This window comes from Mya arenaria, chromosome 4 (genome assembly GCF_026914265.1).
Source record: "Mya arenaria isolate MELC-2E11 chromosome 4, ASM2691426v1".
In the NCBI taxonomy this organism is placed as follows: Eukaryota; Metazoa; Mollusca; class Bivalvia; order Myida; family Myidae; genus Mya; species Mya arenaria.
In genome coordinates, this window is record NC_069125.1 from 76,881,982 (window position 1) to 76,900,372 (window position 18,391).

The 18,391-nt window shown below is 33.5% G+C and overlaps 1 protein-coding gene across 2 annotated transcripts in view; it reads left to right on the forward strand.

Annotated features, from left to right (window-relative positions):
* The window catches only part of LOC128231834 (ephrin-B1-like), an 89,242-nt gene that overhangs the window by 44,373 nt on the left and 26,478 nt on the right, over positions 1–18,391 (forward strand). The window contains exon 1 of one of the 2 annotated variants that reach the window (XM_052945053.1): positions 8,634–8,971. The exons of the other annotated variant lie outside the window; for it this stretch is intronic. Within the exon in view, the coding sequence (XP_052801013.1) occupies positions 8,823–8,971 (149 nt within the window). The 5' untranslated portion in view covers positions 8,634–8,822. Of the gene's footprint in view, positions 1–8,633; positions 8,972–18,391 lie in introns of those variants that run through there. 2 annotated transcript variants of the gene reach the window in all.

Sequence of the window (18,391 nt, forward strand, 5' to 3'; positions counted from 1 at the left end):
ACTGGATCTGGTTTCAGGTCTCATTGTCCCCTGATCCTCATGGTGCAACACTAGGGTTTGCTTTCTTCTCATAAATTTTTTGGCTTGTATCCTCATGGTAGGTAGTAATTACCACATAGCTGTTGAAATTAAATTCCAGTTTCTTTATTCAGTTGTAAATTGCCTGGCTTTAACATATAGGTAGAGTTTCACAAATTGTTGGTGCATTTTGCCCAAGGCTTGATCGTTTGTGAGGATAGACTATCATTTTAAAGTTTTCTTTAATGTTTTATTTCAATAAGATTTTCTACATCTTTCATCTGTATCAATTCTTTATTTTGTTCCTCCATGCACTGTAGTGGTGTTCTATATCATGTATTTTGTAGTATGTAATATTTTGGTTCAACTTGATCTTGGTATATGTTGAAATGAATTAAATGGCATCACATGCAGATATTAATTTCACATAATTAACATTAGAAGATCAAGCTTATTAATTGAGTCTTTGAAGTCATTGATTGATTGTGATTTATATGACTACCCAACTACACTTTCTGATTGATATAACTACTTTGATGAGATACTCAGAGAATTAGGCAATTGGTTATGCTATAAAGTATCATTAATTGGAAGCATAAACTCTTAAATAAAACACTTTGCATTGTTTTGATCTTCTTGAAGTTTCTTACAATCTTTTCTGATCATAATAAGTTATATGCCACAAATTTCCACATATCAAAATTGACTTAATTCCCAGCTGGTTCCTCCTGCATAACACCACAGAGTTACCAACTACTGGAGTTCCCAACTACTGGATGGCATTTACAGCTGCACAGAGTGCCACTTAGTTTCCAATTTACCAAAGTTCTAAATGGCACCAGCAATAGCAATTTTACACCTCACTGCATGGCATGACCCTGGGGTTGACCATTTCCAGGGTTGACCATTATTGAACTTTCAATATAGGAACAAAAACATTTAATGTCTTATTCATTCCAGATTATTATTTTCTATTTGTATTTTTCCATGTTGATTTTGTCAAGATAAAGTTTAGATTTGAGAACATTACATGCATGGTGTAAATGCAATGGATCCCACAGTCATCAATATTAGTCTAGCACAAGTAATTAAAGAGAAAAAACAATTATGCCTAGTGGGCATTTTGCTATCTCTATTCAAATTTTATCAGATAACAATTAATCATATTAATTCAAATTCTCTAATTTTCATCACATTGGAAGTTTAATTCATCTCCTATTTCTTTATACCTCAAGGGAATTAATTACAAATAATTATAGTCTTTTTAAATTACCATTAAGCATAATGCTTTTGCTTTAAACAAAATTGTAATAAAATATTTGTTAAAGAACATCTAGAAAAGAGGATCTATGAACATTGTCACAGCCTTCAACTTGTGCTGTCGTTATGTCCTTTGAATACAAAGATTGAAGAGTTGAAACTGTTCAGAGATGTAAACATGAATTTTGGTCAACATATTCACAGTTTCAGTGTAAACAGTTCCATTACTCTGGCTCACATGTTCACAGTTTCTGTGTATACAGTCACATTACTTGAAGATAGCTTTTTCACAGTTTCAGCGTATACAGTCACATTACTCTGGCTAACATGTTCACAGTTTCAGTGTATACAGTCACATTACTCTGGCCAACATGTTCACAGTTTCAGTGTATACAGTCACATTATTCTGGCTAACATGTTCACAGTTTCAGTGTATCTAGTCCCATTACTCTGGCTCACATGTTCACAGTTTCAGTGTATACAATCACATTACTCTGGCCAACATGTTCACAGTTTCAGTGTATACAGTCACATTACTCTGGCTAACATGTTCACAGTTTCAGTGTGTCTAGTCCCATTACTCTGGCTCACAGTTTCAGTGTATACAGTGACATTACTTTGGCCAACATGTTTACAGTTTCAGTGTATCTAGTCCCATTACTCTGGCCAACATGTTCACAGTTTATGTGTATACAGTCACATAACTCTGGCTAACATGTTCACAGTTTCTGTTTATCCAGTCCCATTACTGTGGCTCACATGTTCATAGTCTCATTTCTCTGACCAACATGTTCACAGTTTCTGTGTATACAGTCCCATTACTCTGGTTCACAGTTTCAGTATATTCAGTCCCATTACTCTAGCTAACATGTTCACAGTTTCAGTGTATCCAGTCCCATTACTCTGGCCAACATGTTCACAGTTTCAGTGTATACACTCACATTACTCTGGGTAACATGTTTTCAGTTTCAGTGTATACAGTCCCATTACTCTGGCTCACATGTTCATAGTTTCTGTGTATACACTCACATTACTCTGGGTAACATGTTTTCAGTTTCTGTGTATACAGTCCCATTACTCTGGCTCACATGTTCATAGTTTCTGTGTATACAGTCCCATTACTCTGGCTAACATGTTCATAGTCCAATTACTCTGGCTAACATGTTCACAGTTTCTGTGTATACAGTCACATAACTCTGGCCAACATGTTCACAGTTTCTGTGTATACAGTCACATTACTCTGGCTAAACTATTGTTTGAGTTATGCCTCTTGGTCAGCCGGGGAAAAATGGAATAACGTTGGCATCAACTTACATAATGTTTTTGTTATATTTCCTTTGATTGGTTGCCATGGAGTATGATCATGCTATTATTCATACTGCAATTTCTGAAAATAATGGTTATTAAAGTATTATGTTTTTTGATTGCTAACGTACGGATACAGTTGGCGAAATTTGATACCAACTGATGTTCTCAAAAGCCAAAAACATTCTTAATATTTTTCTTCCAACACAAGCAGGGGATGATTCAAATTACATTTATGGTAACATTAAGCAGATTCGCCTGTAATTGGTTTGAAAACAAGTGAATTCCCAGCAGGCTGTAAGGTACTGGAATTAGCATACTAACTGTGTGTTAGAGTCCCAGAATTTGGGAGATTGCCCTAAACAGAGACAGGCGTGTCTGTGCCTTGTCTCTGAAAGACTGTTTTTTCTTGCCTCAGAGGAATTTATTAGCCTAAATCAAGGGCCTCACATGTTCATTTATATACAGCGAGCAATTTAAGGCTGTAAACACACTTTTATTAAACTTTATGACAACACATTCTGATTCAGAAGAATGCTGAAAAAGTGAAAATTATTAACTTCTACAGGCAAATAGAATAGGAAATCAACATTCGTTAAGTACTTCAGGGATTTTTGTATGCATAATTTTTTGGCACTCCGCTCTTTGAGAATATTCTAGATCTGTAACAGAACATATTTAGGAGTTATTGATGAATATACTGGCTTATATATACCAGACCTTTCACGGCTCAATATATTCAAGATATTTTTTAAAGCTTACATGATATAACAGAATGTCTATCATTTTTTGTGATGATTTTTATCCAATTGTATTATATTAGTGCACTATAGCCAACTGAAAGTTTAATTTATTTGCTTTGAATTTTTTATTCTGTTACTGTTGCCTTCAGTGTTGAGTAAGCCATACTTAGACATTAATCACATAAGAAACAGAACACACAGCTGTCTTCAACTTGATGGTTTGATGAATTTATTTGTTCATATACATTCAAGTGGCTGGGGTAGCCCCTGGTCACAGGGATGCTGTAATATCAGCATGTCATCTTGCCGGCCTGTCACCCTCCTTCAGTGTCTATGTCCAAAGTATCTAATTAATAACTATTGTCACCAAGTGGTCACCTTAACATGTGGTCAACTCTCCTTACCATACTCAATATGGTTGTTTCATATTGTGCTACTCATTATTATTTTGTAACATGAAAACAATGCTTTTTGTTATGCATGGAGACAATATTGAGCCTTTTCAACCTCCTTATTTTGAGCTCCTGATATAGTAGATGTAAATATTAATTTTAATACCAAGTGGTCACAATTCACAATGAGTAAGCAAATATGCCCATTCTTTTAGGATAGTCCTGTTGCTTTATAAAAGATTATTGGATGTCATTTACCTATTTTGATAAACTGACTAATTTACCAGTTTTGGCTGCCATTTGTTCTTTATCGAAGCTTATTTTGCAGCTTTAGTTTTAAATTGAGACTATTTAGCGTCATATCTGACCAAAGCTTTAATCAAGATGTTTTGTGAATACTGACACATTTCACAAGTTTTACCACAAATATTTTTATTAATTCTATCTCAAGAAAAAGCCATGATAAATCAATTGTTGTGATCGAAATACTTTGTCAGTATTATGAGATTTGATACCAAATATGGCTGAAATCTCTTACGATAAGGGAATGATTCATATTTGGAGTGAAATAAACACTATTTCGGCCAATATCTGCTTTTGTCAGTTTATTCATGATTGAAACAATATCTTTTAGAAACTGTGAAAGAAAAAACAATTGACTTAAGTGTACATGTATGTGAAAGGATGAAGCTGTTGATGCATGTGGTCAATAGCGGTTTAAGGGATCATCTAATGAATATAAACAATGGTTCAATTTCATTTACTTTCTTCACATTTATGTTTTAGAAATGGTAAAATCATGCAACTTGTATTATAATTGTATGAACTGCATGTAGTAATCGTTTGTGACAATCACATGTACGTAATAGAATGTCTGAACTGATTTGCATGCTTTTAGGCATTTTTGCATTGGTTTGGAGAATGTGTCCAATAAATGAAGCAAGAGGAATTTTCAGTAAATTAGAGGGGACATTTCCCCCATTTAAGTTCCCAAACATTAACACTTCACCCCCCTGGGGTAGTTAGAGTGAGAAATATGAATATTCCCCAGCTGTTCTGGTCACCTGACTGGCGGACAGTTATGGTTCCTGGGAATATTAACGGCTTTGATTTGCGTGTTCTAGGTGCTGCTTTTATTAGCAACATCTTAAATTTTGTAGAAGAACTTTTCAGATTATCATATGGCTCAATTTGTATGGCTGTGTCACGGAAGGGAGGGATATTCAGAGTATAGGCACACTTCTCTAGGGTGTGGGTTTCTTGGATTAATGAGAACATGCAAATATTTGAAAAACAATAGCAGCCTTAATTGTAGCCTGCAGTATCATTTTCCATCAGATCAATTGTTTATGTAGAGATAATACTGTCAGAAGAATTCTGTCAACTTATTTATAAAATCAGTTCAGTTCTGCATGATTATTATCAGCTATAGTTTTAGATAGCTGTCTTAGTCCGCCTCAGTCATTCTAGAGGCACCAACAATATACTTGTTTGCCAATCAAACTGGTCAGGAGAAGATTTTTTTCTCGTCTTTTAATCAATTGTCCAACAGTTGTCTGACTTGTGTTTGATTGGTTATATGTGGTTTCCAGCATTCATTGACTAGCAAGCATCGAAGGATTTAGTATTGCAGCTCACTGGTGTATGAAAACATTTTAAAATATCCATGCACTGTCCAAATGATTTCTTACACAGCTGAACCTTATGCACCAGTCAATTGTAACCAGGGCCCCCCAAGGTTCGGCTGTATACCGGGGATAGCTGGAGAAACGGGCCGTGTTTTTACCTTCCAGGTGGCCCCGCAGTGCCAGGTGAATGCGGTGGTTTTGTCTTCGTGCCAAAAATAGCAGGGAATGGGCCTTTAATACCTAGTGTCCCTGGGGTGCAGGGGCATTAGGCAGGGATTTTACCAGCAATTCGTACCTGCAGGGCGGGGATTTGGCCTGGACGGAAAGTCAAAGTCCCCGCTAATCCCCGGACCTGGGGGCCATGGTAAAAATTGACTGGTGCATTGGGTTGGATATTCAAATATTTAGAACCTTAGATATATTCAATGTTTATAATGTATACACTAAATATTCAGCAGCCGCAATGACATCACTTGTTTCATCGAAGTCACATGTATTTACTACAATAACAGTACATTTGACCAGTCGCAAGCACCGTCATTGTAAGAACAGAGGTTTTCGGAAGATGTTGCATTTATCGACATATATATTCGATTGAACAGAAGTGCTTGAGTAATCCAATAGAATTGTAAATATTTGGTTATCATTAAACCCTGTTTCCTGATTGGAAAGGCACTTTGCCATCCAACCATTAGTTAACAATGTTACAACATTATACCAATAGTTATATTTTTTGGCAACAAAAGTTTCTTTTTATAATTTTTATGTTCATACTGTATAAAAAGGCTGGAGGTCAAGCTGGGAAATTGTTATATACACAATAGACACATTTATATCTTGATGTTTAACATATCTTTTAATATATTGAATTTTGAGATCAAAATCTGTTGAAGTTCATTTTATATGTAGATTTACTAATTTTATGCTTTATTCATGGTTTCAATTGATCAGATATGAACTCCTTTGTCCACTTCCAAAATGATATCAGTTGTGGTGGTCAACTACATTGGAAATTTTAAGTGAACAAATAAATAAATCATTAGCATCACTTTAAACATCTGATGAAAGATTTAATGCCTTTAGGTTCATTGTTGAAAAAGTTTTTTATTACTGTTTCTAGTGTATATTTCAGTGAGAAATAGCTAGCTCCATTGGGCAAATGGGAATAAATACAGGGTTTGCAAAAGTCAACCTTTAATCAACACAAAGTCAGACCAATAAAACTGCAGGGATATTTGTCCTCAATTAACGAAAACTTCTTCTATATTGACATGGACATGCTTTATATGTCCCTGATATTGATAAAGCATTGTTTTTGCTACATTTCAGATAATTGGATCTGAATACATACTCCTTTCTTCCAAACAAATTGTATTGTCTTGTAGGATGAACTAAAATCTGATTATCCTTCTGAATAAAATTGCTAAGATGATTTGTAATTAATTCTGCTGTAATCAAATTACCAATCTAATTTGAATCTATTTAATCATTGATGCTAGACTGTTTGGTTTGAGGGTATATCTGATATTTTGGCTTGTGAGTTTTTCATGAGTTGGTAACTCCGGTTACATGGCAGCAGGTGTTTCATTTTTCCCTAATTACAGGTATGCTGTGGCATCTGAACAGGGAACAATGGAGATGCTGGAATTTAATGGTGAAATGATTTGGAGGGGATTTATGTTATTTCTATTTGTATAAAATGAATACTTAATATAAAACAACCAGCTTAGATCATTGTGTTTCCATTTCTTGGTAATTTGTCATCATCCTAGGAAGGAATGCAGAAGGGCAGATAACCTCAATCACTCCAAATGTTAGTGAATAAGATAGCCTTTGTGATACCAGTTGAGGCAGGGACATGAGGCAGGCTCTGGTTTCTATCCTTGAGGCTTATTTCATACTCATTATGACATACCCATTGATAAGTGTGAAATTTGAATTGATAACTATGTATTGTGCACTAACCACTGATAAATAATTACTCACATATTAATGTCTAGCTCTCTTTTCACAGATATTTTTTTATATAGCTTTATGTTTTTACCTGCAAGATATTTTTCAACCTCTGTCCATAATGAAAATTTGATTGCAATGTAAATATGGTTAGTGTAAGAAAACTGCCTTTGATGAAATTAATGGGTGTCCTGGGCTTATTCTTACTATCAGCTCACTATCTTGAAAATTGTCATAGCGCCATCCATGTGTTGAGGTACCATGTACAGGGTGTCTTGACATAATCTTTATGTTGGGTCTTCCCTGATTAATTATGCAAAATTTAATCATGCTTATCAGTGGGATGCATTTTATCAGCATTTTAGAGAAAATTTATTACTTAAATGGGAAATATATAACCCAAGGTATCATGGTTTGACCTGACCTCTGTCTAGATTGAATACCAGGCATGGAGCAAATATTTTGGGCTCTAAATTGTATCTAGTTGTGCAGTGTGTAATGACTTTGTGCGCCTATTTCAGTATCTCAAATATGTTGGTTTTAGCCCAATTTACAATAAATATTTACAGTTTTATCATAAAGATGCACTAAAATATTTTCCAATGATGTCCCATGCCTATTGATGGGCACTCCACTGTGTGACCTGTATGTTCTCGTCCCCTTGAGTGTCCAGCTAGGCTTAAATATATATCTTACCTGTTTGATCAGGTAATCACATGTTTACTGACCACAGGAAACTGAGAGCTTAGTTTGACCACTACTCACAAGACCAAAGCATTTTCTCTGCCTAAATGCCATGGTAGTCCATGTGAACATTTGGATGAAATGGAAATTTTGAAAGTTGACCTAAATTGAAACAATTCATGTAAAACATGTTGAGATTTCATTTTTTTCTGTAAAACGTTATTTAGAAACATGATATAACTATTGATTTAATATTAATTTACCTAATATGATTAAAATTGATAAAATATTTGGTACTATCATAATCATCCTAATAATTATCACTATTATACCGCTATTATCTTTTTATTGTTATTAAAAACTAATACCCTTTTGTACAGACATGACTAAGTGTGGAATTTTGCTTATTACATCAAGATAAATATATCTTTTCTATTTAACTGTTATCTGATAAATGTAAACAGTAAATTACTTAGTATTAAAAATAAATCTGTCTAAAAATCTCTGATAACAATCATCACTGTCCATTGTTAGGGAGCAGGTAATTCATTATAATTTTCACTGTTCTATTGGAAGGGTGTTAACTCCCCTTAGGGCAAGCGAGCTCTCAATCACATGACTCTCCAATCACAGTGTATTGCTCTATTCATTCACTTGTATCACACTGTACGCTACAGCTGTGTTCTGAGTCCTCGAGTAAAGTCATACTGTTTTACTAGTGTCTTTGTGGGAAATCGGTGTTTATAATATTGTTTGGTAAATAAAAAATAGTGTAAAATATGTGAAGAGGGTGGAAAGTGTGGCAAACTTGGCTGGCATGTTTACTAAACAAGTGTAGGATGAATCTAGGTGTTCTTATCCCTAAATTGGTTTGGATAATGCCTTGGATTTTACAATACTGGATCGTACCCTTATGTATGGGGGCCATCATCACAATAGTGGACACTGAACAAACTTCATACTTCGACTGGAATAGATCAAATCCCATGTAAGTTTGTGAATATATGATGGAAACATAGTAATATATTAATAAAAAAAGAGATCATGTTTAAAAATAATTTTTATTTACAACTTTAGCTACAAGTTTACAAATGATCTGTAAAAATACTCTGTTAGCAAAATATACATTTAGCTGCAATTTACCATTTTTTAAAACAGCAATAAATCATGCAGAAACATTCATTCATAAATTACGACTTTTAAGAAAAACTGATGTGTTATGAATTCAAGCATTTCTGTTCAAGCAAGTTAATAGAATCAATTTATATGTTTTGTGTGATTTCAATTTTTCAACATGGAAAATTGAAGGTGTTTTAATGAGATTTTCTGATAAAGGCGCACTGCACAAAATTTAATGTAATTTAACAACATGTTCATTCATTCAATTGCAAAGTTTCGTCAATGTATGAATCATTTGCTAAATGAATATTTTTATTTCTCATATTACGTTTTATCTTAATATAATGGAAGGTATGTGAGGAATGTTCAGATGTTCCTCTATGTACATTCATAAATTTGAAAAATCTGTGATAACAAAAGTGAAACCTGTGCTAAAAGCCTTTACATCAGAAATTACTGCAATCAATTAATGGGATTTCAAGTGACAGTCTGTTTGAATGAAATGTTAGTTCAGCTCTTCTGCAATTATGTAATTCACTTCAGCAAATATTTATTTAACTTGGTATTTATTTACATTTGCACATTTCCCTCCTCAGCTGGTGTTTGATCAGATGTATGTTAAAGAATTAGTTTGTATCATAAGTCACCCTGCATTTTTTTTATCAAATTTTCAAACTGGATTTCAAATAACTGCATGTAAAGGGCCGATGGTCTATTATTGTGAGCAGTTGTAAGAAAACTACGAAACAACAACTGCAAACTTCCATCTGATAGTCTTGTGTTTGAGTGGAAACCCCTATGTTTGAAGGACAGTCTTTGACAAAGTCAGTTTGATATAATGATAAAACATATTTAAAATTGACAGGTTTTGTTAACAATTGCAGAAAGATTATATCTCGCCTTGTTTAATTTTCACAACAATAGTTCATTTCAAATGATTTTGCTAATAATGATTGTTCCGTGCGTGGAGTGGTCTTGGTGCAAAAATCATTCCCCCTTCGCTTTTATTCGACTGCAAAAGAAAAAAAAAGCAATTGAAATTCTTTAGTGTAAAACATTCTACCTGTGTAATCCATTGCACAACTAAATAAAATTTTAGATTGCAGTTTAAATATGGGATTATTTGATTTTTCTCAAGTTTTTGAATGAACTGTGATGTTTTGTTGGTCGGCAATTCCATAAACCATTGAAAAGGGGCAGGAATTTGAAAAGACGCTTCACAAGTTAAGGAGGTCTCCAGCTTGTAATTAAACTAAAAATTGAATTTTTCAGTCTGCACATTTTAATTTCAGTGTTTTCAATGGGGTTGTTGATATTTCATCTGGTTTCAATCTGACCTGCTTGCAAGTAGCAAACTTATGGTTTTTCTATAATACTATATATACCCCGGTATGTTAAGCTTTAAAATGCTCATTGATCAAATTTGATCACTAATTTGAGCGCCATTAACTGAGACTGGGATGAAATCATATTTTATTTTTAAAATAATGAACCAAAAATACAATGTTAAGATCTTCATTTTCATCTGTATAGATCTGGCTTCATAAAAATATACTCTTATCTGAGTCTGACTATGTTACTGTCCTTCTTTTCATCATTCTGGTGTCTTACATATAAATAAAATATTTATGGAGGTTGGAATTAATCTGTTGTTTTGGCTTAGTGTTAGATCCTGATGCCTTAATTGCAATTAGCTGACAGCTACCAGCAGATATATTATACTTAATCCCTAGCTTTATCTTAATTCCCTTATCTTATCTGAGTCTTCAACACTCCACAGCAATCAAATGTGCTTATAAACCTGTTGCTTTTGTTCTTTTATGTTACAAGTTAAAAAGAAATGTTCCATAGCCTGGCAATTCCCTGGAATCCACCGCCATTGTTGTGCTTTCCTGTCGCTAGTCATGGGGTCTCAACACATTCCTTTTTCATTTTAATAATTCAATTGGCATTTCCTTTAGAGGATTGTTTAGTGCCATAGTAATTAATTATTGACAAGAAAAAATTGGAAACTATCAAGATTGGAGGTGGTCTTGAATATGGGCATAAGGGCTCATCAGATTTTTTTAGTAAGTCAGGACTCGAATAATTGACATTAAATTGATGTTCTTTTTTGTGAAAATCTTTATTACATTTCACGATTGAGGCTTAAATTGCTCCATTAGTTGAGAAGAAAGATGTACCCATGTCTATGCTTTAGAAAACTCAAAACTATTTTTTAACCAATATATACTAATAATATATTACATTTAGAAATTATATCAATGCAACAAAAAGTAATCACAATTGAAGTAAAAGGCTGTACTGGTTCTATTAGGCAGAAAACAATTTTAATGGCAAATATTAGCTCTATGAGTTTCTTAAACAAACAATGTTATTTGTATGAATGAAACATTGAAATATGTGTCAAAGTCACAGCAGGAAATCACAAAAATGGATGAAATATTGAACATAACCATGAACAAATACATCCACAAATTGATATTTGTATGATATATACTTAATCCTTCCGAAAACCACAATGCTATTGTATAAGTTGCTTTCAGGACCATTCTCTAATAATTTACAAAATACATGAAAATGGCATTGGTCTTTTTAATTTTGGAAGTCAGTGACCTGAGGATTTTTTGAAGCTTATTTGTTGCTCAAAAACTGTTGAAATATTTTGAAGTATAATATTTAACTGGCTATGTATCTCATTCCGATGTTATACTAGCGAGTGGTTTGACATGAATCTATGATGGGCATCAGTTTCAGTGAGCTGTAGGGTAATAAAAACCCAACATATACTTCAAGGAGCATCTGGGGTGTGCACATTTCTGTTTTTAATTTATTGAAAGGTCTGTATTTCATGGAAGTCTGGCAAAGACTGAGCTTCTGTTTTACTAGGTTTATTCCTTGGAGAATTTATAGCCCATTAGACTTGAACTTCTACTTTTATTATCTGTTCTAATTATTAGAAATAATCAAGATACTATTCTTGGAAAAAGAAACTGCATGTTTACTGATAAACTAGCTTTCTTCATCTTCATGTGACACAAAAATCTGTTTATTTACAAAGCCTGGGAAAGAATTTAATACTTCCGATTAGGGGAGATAATACTTTGATAATGGAGATAACCATGAAGTACTTCAGTAACTGCTTGGGTTACAGCGGTAGGGAAGTGATGACACTGAATTTATCAGCAACTGATAAGCCCATGATAACACATTGGGAGGGGCTTGTGCAATAACGGTTAAGTCTGAAATATTAAAACATCATCATAAATTAAAAAAATCTACTTGCATGTTACAATGTTATCAGCCCTTAAGAATCATTAACATTGCTTATGTTCAATGTTTTGTTTTTAATAGAAATGTCCTGAGCTGGATATATGCAGCAGCTGTGATGGTCCGATTCTTAGGAGAGCCAGAGATCAGCCAGTCCTTTATTCTTTTTAATTGAAAATTAATAAAACCACCATGTACATTAGTGCTATGAAAGAAGAGTTCCTAGTGACCTTTTCCTTGCCTTTTCTGTTCCATTATCTGGTAATAACAAAAAGTCTAATCCGCAAACATGAATCTTTCTTTAATGCCTCTTTTCGCAGCATCAGCATGATTGCTACTCCGAATGCGGCAACATGACTTCCTGTAACCGCGGTAACATACAGTACACCAGCATTGATTGAATCACAGATTGATATAGGGGTGTATGTGAATTGAAAATATAAACAAAAATTTAAAAACAAAATTTATTTCTGCCAAGTTTTTAGTTGCAATCTTTGAACACAATCATTTTGGATCTCTTAAAATGAAAATACTTAAAAGCTAAAGTGTGCACAGGAAACAAATCACATTATATTGGTACAGCATGTCACTATCATAGTGTGGTTTTGATGGAAAGATTTAAATTCATTTTGATAATGTGACCACAGACTTTAAACTTTAATCTTTGAGTGTCAGTTTTTAGCTCGACTATTCGAAGAATAAGGAGAGCTAAACTACTCACCCTGGCGTCCGCGTCGGCGGTGGCATCGGCGTTGGCGTCACACCTTGGTTAAGGTTTTGCATGTAAGCACCTTTAAGTCATTAGGCCTAAAAAAAAAAATTGTTTGGTTAGGGTTACATCCTTTTCAAAAATAGGTAGGGTAGGTAGGCTTTTTTTTTATTTTTATTTTTTTTATTAGGCTTTATATAAGAATATCATTTTCATCATTGGAGAATGGTGTTAAAGTTATCTTCTGTATAAGCATTTAAGGTTTAAACTACATATTGAAAAGCAATTAAAAAAAACGAAAAAAAAACGATTTTTTTTTCATTTTTTTTTTTCAAACTGACTATAAAAACGGTAGGGTCGGCGCCTATTCCGGAGGTAGGGTCGGGTAACCCGAACCAAATGTATTTTTTTTTTTAGGCCTTATCTCAGTAAATACATCAGTTATTGCATTGAAACTTTGGATATGTATTCCCAACTATCATGCATACTAAATTTATGAAGTAAGATAACAATTATTTTAATATAATGCAAATAATAGGCCTTTATTATTTGACTTAGAAATTCTGGTTAAAGTTTTGCGTGTAAGCACACATAGGTTAATATCTCAGCAACTACTTGAGGTATTGCATTGATACTTGATACAATGGTACTCAACCATCCAACCTACTAAATTAACCAAGTTAGATAACTCTAGTTTGCATTTAATGCAAATAATTGCCCTTTATTATTCGACTTAGAAATTCTGGTTAAGGATTTGCGTGTAAGCACACATAGGTTAATATCTCAGCAACTACTTGAGGTATTGCATTGAGACTTTATACAATGGTAGTCAACCATCCAACCTACTTAATTGACCAAGTGATATAACTCTAGTTTGCATTTAATGCAAAATAATTGCCCTTTATATTTCGACTTAGAAATTCTTGTTAAGGTTTTGCATGTAACCACATTTAAGTCAATATCTCAGCAAATATATCATGTATTGCATTGAAACATTAGATATGTATTCCCACTTTTTTTAATATAATGCAAATTATGGGCCTTTATTATTTGTCTTTGAAATTCTGGTTAAGGTTTTGCATGTAAGCACACATAGGTTAATATCTCAGCAATTACTTGATGGATTTCATTGAGACTTCATACAATGGTACTCAACCATCTACTTAAATAACCAAGTAAGATAACTCCAGTTTGCATTAAATTAAAATAATGGCCCCTTTTTTATTCGACATCAAAATTCCGGTTAAAATTTGCATGTAACCACTTTTAAGTCAATACTTCAGCGAATACATCATTTATTGCATTGAAACTTTACACACAGGCTCCCATCTTTTTAACCTTCTTATTTAATCAAGTAAGATAACTCTATCTTTTATAATATATAATTTTTGCCCCTTTATTATGCGACTTAGAAATTCTGGTTAAGGTCTTGCATGTTAGCACACATAGGATAATATCTCAGCAACTATTTGATGTATTGCATTGAGACTTTATACAATGGTATTCAACCACCCAACCTAATTGAATAACCAAGTTAGATAACTGTATTTTGCAATAATGGCCCTTTATTATTAGACTTAGAAATTCTCGTTAATGCAATACATGGTGTGCTGAGATATAAACATAAATGTGGTTCCATGCATAAATGCGGTTCCAGGCAAAATATTGAAATCTAATCTAACAGTGATCCATGCATGTTTCGCCAAAACTTTTCAATCCTTACATAGAAAAGCGGCGGAATAGTCGAGCGCGCTGTCTCTGTGACAGCTCTTGTTTAGATAAAGTTTACTTTTATTTTATTGCAAATAAAGCAGTGTAATGGATAAATAAAAAAAAAGAAAGTTTCATTGACAAGAAAGCTCCATAACTCTGAAAATGGGAAAGAAGCGTATACTTCTAAGACTCACATAGAGCTCACTGTTCTATTTTGATCTGAGATAATACGTCCCAAATTATTTAAAATAAAACAATATTTATCTAATTAAGGTGTTTTATTGTTGAATTAACAATGAGCAAGATGTTGTCGGATGTTTGATATGTGAATGATGAGGTGTGATATGGCCTCGGGCAAGTAGCTTTCAGTCTACATGCTCATGCAGGCTATGATGTACAAGCTCTCGTCTTGTTATCGTGAATGGTCCTCCTCAGTTTCTGTGGCTAGTCACATTACCTATAGATGTCATTGTAGTAATATTTCATGTCATACTAGACACAGGCATTTAATACAATTTTGTAGCATCCAAATGACATTTTATGTTTAGAAGGATAATTGTTTCTGGTCAGTTTGTAACATGTGCCTCCACTAACATTGTTCATTGAACATTCACCTTTCTGGGAAAAAAACCCAAACAGCTTCAGCTGCTTCACTTGGTCAAGCTTCAAATAGCTTCATTTGCTGGCTACATTGCTGTATAAAATGAAGTAATTTAGGCCCCTTTTAGTTTAATTTAACAAAGCAGTCGTAGTTATATAACGGCTATTGTACAGCTTTAAAGGCACAATCACTTCACAGGGTTTATTACAAGGCCTGCTGCTTTAATTATAAGTAAAACTTGATTTATTCAGAAACTGTCACTTTTATGTCAATTTGTGTGCTGAAATAAAGTTATAAAACTAGCCATTGTAATACCAGCTGTCATCTGGCTGAAACATTTTATTATGTCTGCATTTTATTTTGAAGGAAATGCTCTGTTATAAGGTTTGATGTAGTATAAAATGTAGAAAAAAATAACAGATGGATTAAAAATAGTTTCTATTAAAAGTTGAAAAGTGTTTTTGTCTGGTTAGTCATTGTAATTCCATGCTGGTATGCATTAATCTAGGTGCTTCAAGTCGAACGCTTGAAATTTGTAGTCGCCTTTTGAACTGTTAACATTTTAATCCTGTATTTTAATTTTATCAGACTAATATCCACCCTTCCTCCAGTTGTAATTCATTTGATAATCTTTTCTTTAAACAAAGGTATGTGTCTCAGAGGAGATTAGAGAAAGCTCTTTATCCACCCAATGTCACAGCAATTTTACATTTTTTCGCCATTGGCTGTGTCTTAGTTTTCTGTAAATATTTACATGTCCGTCCTTGCTGCGTTTTCCGGTATTTAATATTAGGCTTTGTTGAAGGTGTTTAGTATTTCAAAAAATTTAAGATAATTTTGTGCTATTGTCTTTTGGGATCAGAAATATTTTGGAAACATGTTTTAACAAATATTTAAGATGGTGTTGAGATTGTGGATTGTCTGGCATTTTTTAACAATAAAGTGATAATGACTCTTCTAGTTTCTTTTGTGATGTCATTTGGTATTTATAGAAAAGCTACAATGGTGATTAAACTTTATAAAGACTTAACACAGGTCATTGGTTCATTCAAATTTGACAGACTATATCATGAAAGTTAACTTTTTCAAGATACAATTTAGCCAGATTACGTCAATACAGTATTATAGTGACTTCAGCAATTAAAGCTAAATATGGGAAGCTTTTAATTAACCATAATCCTGAAAATTTTATTATCTTAGTAATGATTTTATTTAGAACAATATGTTTAAGAAATACACGGGTCGTTAGTCACAATGTGTCTCTCTTCTTTGTTTTGCGGTCTTTGCTATGTAACTTTATAGCGGAGGATTTGTCATTATGTTCTGGCCACTGCCTTCCATCAAAGGAGAAACTCAAATCTGGATGAATATCTGCCTTTGACAAATTTGTGGCTTTAAGATTTTTTTTTAATCATGTAGAAAATCAGGCAACCAGAATATCTGAATTCAGTCAAATTTTTGCACTATTTGTTAACTGAATTTAAATATTTGTGGACAATGAGGCATATTCATGTAAAACAAATGACTATTTGGTGACAATATGAATGCACTGGGGTAGTTGTGTATTTTTAGTCTTGTTTTAGAATTTTTTCATGTTTTGATAAAGATAGATAGTCTTCAATTTGTTTTGTCTCCGAACATAAGCCATACTAAGTGTATCAGATGTATAATCTAGCTGCCTTCTTAAGTTGTTTTCCAAAACCCTGATTCTATTTCACAGTCTATTTCAGGCAGAATATTATACTAAACAATCCTAAACAATTATCACCTCTAAATCTTAAAATTTTTAAATCTTGTTTGTGTGCATTTTAAATAAAATCTCTGGGTATAACTACAAACAAATGACATCTTTTCCCCAAGCTGTTGACTTCAGCAAAAATAGTTTGATATCATATTATCTGCACTGTACATATACTCATACTAGGTGTTTAAGATGTGACGATAATTAATCCCATGGGTCAGGCCCAACCCGCAGGGACCACACAGGTGGGTCATGTACAGAATATGGCATGTCACAGTCTATTGTATGGTATCAGGAGAACTAATGTGTAAGGTGATACAGCTACCAAGGTGTATCTAATAAATCTACCCCTTGCATAAATTACCAACATTTTATACATTGAAATTATGACTCAGGTATTCTAAATTATCAAATAAACAGAAGTTGGGTGTGCAGCAAGTCTTGATCAGTTGCTTCCATTTCAACAATAGCATCTTGTTCAGAAATGTTATATGCATCCTATCTTACAGTCCATTTTTTAAGACATTCAGGTTATATGTTATTAATGAGGCTGTTTGTAAAATATGCTGATATCTTGCAGTGCACAGGCTCCCAGGAGCTCTTCAGTTTAGCTTATTCATCATCTTTTGGAAGGGCTTTCTATGCAGGTTCTGTTCAAACTTCAATCAATCACACAACTGTCTACATTAGAATATATTTGATTCAACTGCTCACTGAATGTTCACAACTGTATGGAAATGAGGGAATTTCATTCAGCATAATCCGCCAAGAGTGACAGAGTCTATCATATGTGCATAAAAATAATCGGATTCTCGGCAGGTAGCCATTCATAAAACAGATATCGGGCCTCTATGGTCTTTTTAACAGCGTAAAATACTTAATTCGCCCGTAAGTACTGCTTTCATGGCTGTAATCCGATTTCCATTTGAAAGCCAGAGAAAATTAAATATGTTAACAAAAGGCTTATTTGAGAACAAGTTGCTTTACTTTTAAAAGAAAAGGAACTCCATCTGAGTTTGTTTGCTCTTCTCAGCATCTTACCCTAGATTTCATTCTAATTGATCTGCTTTGTCCTTGCTCTTCAGTGAGGCTGCCATTTGGTCATGTTGCTGATTTATTTGACATTTTTCTGTAAGATAGTTTTGAGAGTTTACCAATCGTAAAGAAGCTTTTGGCAATAATGCTCAATAAGGGAACAAGCAATTGTCTCGCAAATTAGATTGTATAAAGCAATAGGCCATCGATTGTACTTCTT